The sequence below is a fragment of the Oryzias melastigma genome, linkage group LG16 (genome assembly GCF_002922805.2).
Source record: "Oryzias melastigma strain HK-1 linkage group LG16, ASM292280v2, whole genome shotgun sequence".
Taxonomy (NCBI): domain Eukaryota; kingdom Metazoa; phylum Chordata; class Actinopteri; order Beloniformes; family Adrianichthyidae; genus Oryzias; species Oryzias melastigma.
Window position 1 is genome coordinate 26,191,755 of NC_050527.1, and position 9,094 is coordinate 26,200,848.

The 9,094-nt window shown below is 37.9% G+C and overlaps 2 protein-coding genes across 2 annotated transcripts in view; both read right to left on the reverse strand.

The window, feature by feature from the left end:
- Window positions 1-5,734, reverse strand: part of LOC118599819 (macrophage mannose receptor 1-like) — a 7,341-nt gene extending 1,607 nt beyond the window's left edge. The window contains exons 1-4 of the mRNA XM_036215922.1: window positions 5,704-5,734; window positions 4,993-5,391; window positions 2,157-2,498; window positions 1,989-2,077 (exon numbers count right to left, since the gene is read on the reverse strand). Coding sequence (XP_036071815.1) covers window positions 1,989-2,077; window positions 2,157-2,498; window positions 4,993-5,391; window positions 5,704-5,734 — 861 coding nt within the window. The remainder of the gene's footprint in view (window positions 1-1,988; window positions 2,078-2,156; window positions 2,499-4,992; window positions 5,392-5,703) is intronic.
- A 2,025-nt stretch (window positions 5,735-7,759) lies between these two features.
- Window positions 7,760-9,094, reverse strand: part of LOC112136502 (C-type mannose receptor 2) — a 13,079-nt gene continuing 11,744 nt past the window's right edge. The window contains exons 4-5 of the mRNA XM_024258229.2: window positions 7,927-8,015; window positions 7,760-7,855 (exon numbers count right to left, since the gene is read on the reverse strand). Coding sequence (XP_024113997.1) covers window positions 7,775-7,855; window positions 7,927-8,015 — 170 coding nt within the window. The 3' untranslated portion in view covers window positions 7,760-7,774. The remainder of the gene's footprint in view (window positions 7,856-7,926; window positions 8,016-9,094) is intronic.

The window sequence follows — 9,094 nt, forward strand, 5'->3', positions numbered from 1 at the left end:
CCTGGATGGACAACATGTTAAAATGTTAAAATAAAACACAAAAATAGCAACCATAATTTTAAAATAATTCATATTGGTTAAGAATTCAGAATACACTTTAGGATATCTATTTTTACCAGCGATTTTACATTTATGCACAAATTTTAATTAAATGTATCCCTCATAAAGTGCTTTAAGGTAAAACAAAACTTTTCTACATAGACAGTAAAGCTTACCAAGCGAAAAGAGAGTCATCAGCGAGGTGTACAGATCCATTTCCCAAATTTCTCTGAAGATGTCCGAAAAGGTCCCGTTAGTCTATAAGCAGAAGAAATTCAATGCTGTCCAGAAATGTTTAAATTGTCTTTATGCTTAAAGATGAAAGTTTGAAAGAGTTTAAAGAAAAAATGCGGGAAGTAACATAAAAACATAAAAAACACCATTAAAGGAATTTTGTTCTAAAGCTGAGAGTTTTATTTGTTTATGAAGAACATCAGTTTGCACATTAGATAAGATAGATAATATTAATTTTTCTTCAGTAAAACTGCTTAAAATATTCAGTGAATGTGATAATACTCACCGTTCTGAAAGCAGCGGAAGTTCAAAGGATGAGATCCAACACTTCCACCTATTAATGGGACTTTAATGCCAGAAACATTTCCATATGCAAACTTGAAAAGGTAACCCTTCTTTGTGAGTTGCTGGTAAGCAAGTTTTTTTCCTATGACAGGTTCTGTAAAGTTATTTATTGTTTGTTGAAATTTTATGCCTTTGGCAACACATGTTTACCTGACCCTTCCAATGAAAAGCCTATGCAAACACGCAGAAGCACGTTTTGGACCTCAGCATAGCTACACAAGTTTCTGCAACCTTTTTCAGGCTCTTAGTACAAAATGTGTGGCTATCGAACACTCTTTGAAAGCTAAAGCAGGTTGAACTTCTTTCTTAAGAACAATAGACTTTGTAATTTAAACCAAGCGCATGCTTCTTCCCTCATCAGTTAGGTGCGAGAGGTTATTCCAGAATTTGCCGGTTTCGTCCATAATAAACACCTGCTCCGGATGATGATTATTCTCCACGATAATCAGGATATTTTTGAGCTGCTTCTGAATCAGCTGATGCCATTTCTCCATGCAGGCTTGCTGTGTGTGTGTGTGTAGCAGACGGGCTTGCATGGTCTTCGACTGCGCTCCCCTCCTGGGAAATTTCCGCAGAACCTTCGGAAGCCAAAGTCACATACAAGCATCTTGAGTTGTTGCAGATTTGTGACAAACTGGAGGAGTCAAAAAAATATATATATGCAAAATATATATGCAAATAGGCAAAGTGAAACCGCGAATAAACAAATACAAATATGCGAGACAAGACTGTATATTCACAATAATTATTTTTCTGTGCAATTTTTCTGTTTTATGTATGGATCCTTTGTGTTGTTAATACAGTAAAAAAAATAATTATTTTCTCCGTGACTCGTATTCATTTAACTTGCATCCGCGCACACTAGAGTTGCTGCTTGATAAATATTTTTGTCGGAAAATAAGTTTCATTTATTTAAAAAAATGTACCAAATCCAGTGTGAGCCCAGGGTTAAAGGTTTACTTATGTGAAGGTTTGTGGCCAAGTAATTTTACATGGAAGAAAGAACATAAAAGCACAAAACACAACTTTTCAGAAAAGAAAATATTCAGTTGAGCAAAATTTTCTAGGGGGTCATTTGAAAAACCCTTCCCCGGAGAAGCCCACAAATATATGTATTTTGGTGTAGCACAAATCATGCAAAGATATAGATTTGGTGCATTAATGAGATTCTTCACGACAGTGAATAAAATGACTATGTGTGAATCAAACGGAGATGTTGCATTCCATGTTCTATTTCTTGGGTTCAATCGCCCACTGCAGTTTGATATCTGTCTCTTCACCACTGCTCAGCAACGAATGAAGCTAAAAGAAAGAAAAACAATTTCAAACATTAAGCCCAAATTCACAATGAAAGAATGGTCAGAATCTACCTGCTCCAGAATCTGGGCTTTGACTTTTGGGTCGGTCAAGTCAGCATTAGTGATGAATTTCAACCTCAAAGTGGTCTTCATCTTTGAAACTGAACAGAGCAATAAAAACCGTCACAAAACTCCATTATTTTGCTTGTAAAACATGTCAGCAATTCTTTTAAGGGTCACCTTGATGGCAGATGAAAACTTTTTTGCCGCTACAAATTTCATCACTCCAGGCGTGATCGGAATCCTCTGCTGCACAGTGTTGGTTTCCCCCATAGTTATCTGAACCAGAGGGATACCAGTTTCTGAAGGAACTCGTGCTTCCATCAGACCAGGTCCAGGGTTCTCGATACAGACCAATCCACACTTTATAAGTGGATGATTTCGCATTCAGAGCCTCCGTGTGTTCGTCCTGGTTCTCGATCATTGCCAAGTCCTTGTAGTTTGTCCTGCAGTACTGCTGAGCAGAACTCCATGACATCGCTTGATTGATTAAAACATAGTTTTTCTTGTTTTGATCTGTAACTGAGACAGAACATTTTTTTGTCAAAAAGTAAAATGCTATTATATTAAGAAGTTCGACTTTGCACCTGCAATAAAAGTAGGTACACCCTACGTTCAAAGATTTATTTATTTGTTTAATGCTTTGATCCCTTTAATGAGGACTAGGGTTGGGCACCGATTTGGTTTTATGCGGTTCCAGTGCCAAAGTGATTCTTTGGTTTCGGTTCTAATCTGTGCCAATTTTGGTATTTCAGTAATGAAATATAATGCTTACTTCCCAACTCAACACATTTTCATTCCCAAGTCGTCACATATTAAAGCATGGTTAAGACCTCTGCGTCAAAAGTTAATGTTTTTGGGTGTTGTCATTTTTGACCAGCTGGCTGTTCCCATGAAATCAGGGCTCCAAAACCTTCCAGCCACAAACCAGTGGCCCACCCCTCTATCGCCGCCTGTCAAACATGTCATCTTGAGCTAGACGTCGCGGCTGAGGGGGTTGTGGTGTCTGAGGGGTTCCTGGGGCTTTGATCTCACTCGGGGGGTGTTTCTGCCCGACAGCCGCTTCCACGGTATTTCTGTGTCTCTGTGACCGAGTTTGACAGGACAAACATGGCCGTACTGGACAGTGTTGGGTAAGTTACTTTTAAAAAGTTATTGATTATTTTACTTTAGCTACTGGATGAAATTGTAATGAAATTACTTTACTTATTACTCATTCTAAAAAGTAATTCACTACTAGTTACTTTACTTTTTTCCTGTCATGTAGAAATTCTCAAGGGAGAAACAGCATCAACTAGATCCTCTTGTCTTTCAAATAGTTTTTTAAGTCAATGGCCTCATGCAAACTATGAATATAGTTCAATTCATAACCTGACTTCATTAGAAATCAGACAGCAGAGGGAAAAAAGACACAAAGTTCAAACATGTGTGGCTATCTCCACCGCTCAAAGAGAGATATGGGGGGGGAACTTTTACACCTAAATACATATATTACATCTGAAACTAAGTCTATTGGAAACAAATAACTGTTAAATGCGTCCAGCAGTTTCTTTCTCCTCCTCAAATGCAAAAAATAATTCTGACGTTAGAGGGCGGGGCTAGAGATGATGATTCCAGCTCTTCTTAGAAAACTGGCTTCATTTCACTATAAAGACTCTTTCAGCTTACAAGTGCCTCTTCAGGTTGTTTTGTTGCTTCATTATAATCAAAAATATAAAATTATGCACAAACTCAATTAATACTACTACTAATAATAATGTATTTCATTTATTAATGTTGATTATATATAGATGCTTTTGTTAACTTAAGATAAAATATAAACAAGAAGAATGATAAAATGACTTCTATTACTATTTAACTTTTGACGTGAGACATTGACATTTTTAGCTGTTTTAAATTTAAAGTGAAACAACTTATTGCTGTATCTCTCTCTCCCTCTTGCGCGCACGATCCTATGCACCCGCAGGTGTTGCGAGCTATCGCCCCTCCCACTTCTTCTCAGCGCAAACCATTAATGGCACAGACCATTAACTTTAAATCATTGACAGTGGGGCGGCCGTGGTGCAGCGGTAGGGCGGTCGACTCCTGATCGGAAGCGAGCGGGTTCGATTCCCGCCTTGCCCGCCCATGTGTCGAAGTGTCCTTGGGCAAGACATTGAAACCCGAATTGCCTCTGGTGGGAGGTTGGCGCCAGTGTTCAGCAGCGGAGTCACCACCAGTGTGTGAATGTGTGAATGGGTGAATGTGTGAATGGGTGAATGGGTGAATGGGTCTGTGACCGTGAGGCACTTTGGGCCCTCGAAGGAGCGTAGCAAGCGCTATACTAGTATACGCCATTTACAGTCAAGGCGCAAACTCATATTGACAGATCACGTGCAGCTCAGTGTGAAGAATAAAGAAAGAACAGGTTAAAGAATTAATATATGATGCCTTTAAGGAGCTTTGACCGATAACCTCAACTCTGCAGAGGAATGCGCGTGCCCATTTTTTTCCCGTTTCGTTTCATTTAACCGAGAGAAAATGTTGGAATCTTCAGAACCAAAGTAACGAGGGTTTCTGCAGTCCAGTAATTGTAATTAAATACCGAAATTTTAACTGTAATTCGTTACGTTTCTCCATTACTGACAAAAGTAATGTAATTACAATAATTCGTTACTTTGTAATCCGTTACCCCAACACTGGTATTGGATTAGGATTTTAATAACTGATTCTACTTGGAACCGAACTATGGTGTCTGACCCTAATGAGGAGATGGAATTAATTTATATTTTTTAAATCTCAAATTAAATTTTAATTTAGAGAGTTTGCCTTTGATAGGTTGGTGGGTTTGTGGTTGTAACCAGGTTTGTGCACGGTACCATGACCACATCCAGCAGGTAGCAGGCGACAGAATAAATTAAGTGAAAAAAGATAAAGCATTTTAATTATTATCTCATTTAGACCAAATAGAACAACAGAAAAAAGAACTGCTGATAAAAAGGTCTTTGAATAAACTTCCAGACAAAAGTTTTCTTACCATAAAAGCAAAGAAAGGGGTACGAGGTATTACAGTTAACGTCGTTCCACAGCCCCCCTCCACCCATCGTTACGCACGCTTCCTCTCCTTTGTAGTAATCTGGACAGTTACTGTCCCACGACTGGAATCCAGTCCTGCTGGTTTCTCCTGTTGCTGACCATCTCCAGGAGTTGCTCTCATTTCCCATGGATGTTTTCCAAGCTGCTGGATCATCATGAAGACCAATCCAAGCCCAGGAGTAGGAAAACTTGGGTTTCAGTCTCTTCAAGTCATCCATGCTGTCAAATGTAGCCAGGTCGGTGTATTTCTCTCTGCAGTATTGTTGAGCTTCACTCCAGTTCAGAGCTTTGTTAACATAGTAGTACTGACGAGGGGGAACTTCTGAGCAGGAGATGCAGCCTGGATATTGTTAAAATATAACATGTACAAAACAAGTTACTTTTTCTTTTTTACCTTTTTTTACTCTATGCAAGTTCTGTCTTTATTGTCTATAACAAAAATAAAAATAATTATTACTGTGTAAAAATTCAGAATACACTTAAGAATATTTCTTTTTAGCAGATTCTGTGAAGTTATACATTAATGAACAACTTTTAATGAAATGTTTCCTTCATAAAGTGTTTAAGGAGTGTTGAAGTACTTTAAAGAAAAACAGAATTTTTCTAAATAGACAGTAAACCATACCAAATAAGTGGAGAGTCATCAGCGTACCGATGTCCAAAAATGTCTGAAGTGTCTTCATGCTTAGTAAAAGAGGAAAGTTTAAACAAGTCTAAAGAAAAAAAGCATGCATCAGTCATGAATGATCACAAAAATAACAACATATACCTATAATAAAAACACATATGAAGAATTTTTTTCTAAACCTGAGGGTGTGATTCTGTTTTAAAGCACATCGGTTTGCGCCTGAGATCATTTCATTACTATTATATTTTGCTTTTGTAAAAAAGCTAAAAAATATTCAGTAAATATGAACATACTCACCGTTCTGAAAGAAGCAGAAGTTCTGACAAAAAGATCTGACACATCAGCCTGTTAAAGAGGCTTTATGTCTGGTTTATTTCCATATTCAAACGTTAACAGCGTCCAAAAACTCTCAATAAGCGGTTAAATTTTTGCAAATTTATTTCCAATGAAATGTTCTGTAACGTTTATTGTTTGCGAAAATAACCACGTAACAAATTGGTTGGTTTTAAAAATTTACTGTCATTTGAACCCTTTAGCTACAATCACACCGCCATTGGCAAAGCACGTTCAAATGACCATTTCCAATAAAAAGAAATACAGTGTAGCTACACAACCTTCTTCACAATATAAAACACTTTATGTCATACAGTTCCAGCTGCACTGAATCACAATAATTTTTCCTCCATGAACAATTTTCAGACTGTCATGACTTCCGTAAATTAAACAGGACTCCATCCATACATCACTGCACATCCAGTTTCCTGATTGGTAAAATTACACATCGGTATAACTTTTCTAAAATGTTCATTGCTGATTGTTTTACATGGTGCTGAAAATAGTCGTAGAAACTTGTGTACTTACACGTGAACATGAGAATTTTGAACACAAGGGTCTGAAACATGCATTTGTAGTCATTTATATAAACTCATCTTTGGAAGTTGCCACATGAATGCACATTACTGAAGGTGGTGTGAACATAGCTTCCAACTCATGTCCATGAGAAGGAAAACATCTGATTTCTTGACTCTGAAATACACAGTATGTTCTGACTCAGAACACTGAACCATTGATGCTCTAACATTAAAAGAAAAAAAAAACATGAATAGGAGCCGTCATCTGCCTTACAAAGGCTGATCTAAGAAACCATTCTCTTTCTTCAATCAGCTGAGGATGTTTCAACAACAGTCTGCTGATTTTAATTTCACTAAACCATATTAAAACCAAAATGCTGTACCCTTCTGTGTTTGACATTTTTTGGGTTTTGGTTGATGTGTTCATTTTAAAGATGGATAGCAACATGATTTCTATTTACTCTGGTTAAACAAAGATATGTTTTTAAAAACTGTTTATTTTGAGATCAAAATCAAACCAAAGTCTCCTATTGTTGTAAAAATGCAAACTCTGTAGTTTCTCTGCCAGTTTCTTCAGTCAAAGAAAAGATCAAATAAATTGAATTAGAGCAAAAACAGAAACAAAGAGAACAAAATGATAAAAGTTGTTGCGACAATTGTTAATTTAAACAATCTAACAGATTCTATGTCATTTTAAACTAATATCACATAATGTGTAGCTAACATGAAATCTTAGGCCTGATCCGAGTGCTCCCCTTCTCCCCTCTCCTTGATTTCAAGTGGCAGTTGAAGTCGAAGTCGTGTCCGGATTATTATTTTTTTTAAGTTTCACACTCCAAACATGGGGGTCCAAAATCCACTATCGCGAGAGTACACCGCGTCACGCAAAGAAGTGCTTTTCTTCATGCGGATGCGCTCTGAACCACAGATGTTTACATTTAAATGTAAGTAATGACTTTTTGTTGTAGTGCGACGTTTTTAAGATATAAAATTTGTGTTATGTATATTTGAGCGCTGGAAGCTCCAGGTTAAGGCTAGCGGGCCGGTGATATTGATGACGTCATCAAACGAAAGTCGTGTCCAAAATATTTGACACTATTTTTTCATCACCCTCCATTTGGAGTTTATCCTGGAGGGATAAACGAAAGGGATGGGCTAAGGGGAACGCAGAAGGGAAGGATTTGTATCAAGCCATCTTTAAACCCATGAAGATGTGGAGGTCAGCTGGAGGACCCATCACTGAGTCACTCTGGACTATTTTCGGGTTGAATCGTCCACTGCAGGTTGAAGTTGGTCCAATTGTCTTCTGTGAGAAAAGCAGAAAGCTAAAAGAGAGAAAAAATAAATTGAGAAAGCAGGACTTTCAGAAAATAAGAGAAGAGTCACAGAGATCTACCTTCTCCAGGATCTGGGCATTGACTTTTGGATCGGTCAGGTCAGCATCAGTGATGAATTTCATCCTCAAAGTGGTCTTCCTCTTTGAAACTGAACAGAACAGCAAAAAATGTCACAAAAGTCAAACATTTTGCTTGTAAAACATCTCAACCTTTCTTTGATGGTCACCTTGATGGCAGACGAAAATTCTTTTGATGCTACAGAGCTCATCGCCCCACTCGTGGTCAGAATTCTCTGTTCCACAGTGTTGGTTTCCATTATAGTTATCTAAACCAGAGGGATACCAGTTTCTGAAGGAGCTCGTGCTCCCATCAGACCAGGTCCAGGGTTCTCGATACAGACCAATCCAGACCATCGAATTGGACGGTATAGCATTCTGTGCCTCCACGTTTTTCTCCTGGCTCTCGATCATTGCCAAGTCCTTGTGGTTATACCTGCAGTACTGCTGAGCAGAACTTCATGACATTGCCTGATTAATGAAAATGTAGTTTTTCTTGTTTTGATCTGCAACTAAAACAGAAAATTTTGAATCAAAACATTTTGACTGAAATGTAAAGTAAATGAGTTTAAAGGCAAGACAGGATACAAGGTGTTTAGTCCTGACTTTTGTAAATAGGACTTATTTTAACGTGAAATGAATGATTCAAGATTTCTTTCAGTATTTAGTGATTTGTTTGTTAGTGTGCTGGAGGATAGAATAAGTTTTTTATTCTTCCAGCAAAAAGCCATTTATTTATTAAATGTTTAATTAGTTCATAATTTTGGAAGTATGTTCAATAGAACCAATGTTTGAAAACCTTGAAGGTAACATATTTTCTTACCATTGAAGCACAGAAAAGTGTAGGAGTCGCTACATTGAGTGTCGAACCACATTCCCCCTCCGGCCAAAAATGCACACGTTTCCATACCATGATGGTAATCTGGATTGTTACTGTCCCAGGACTGGAATCCAGTTCTGCTGTGTTGTCCTGTTGCTGACCATCTCCAGGAGTTACTCTCATTTCCCATGGATGTTTTCCAAGCTGCTGGATCATCATGAAGACCAAACCAAGCCCAGGAGTAGGAAAAGTTGGCTTTCAGACTGTTCAAGTCATCCATGCTGTCAAATGTAGCCAGGTCGGTGTATTTCTCTCTGCAGTATTGTTGAGCTTCACTCCAGCTCAGATCCT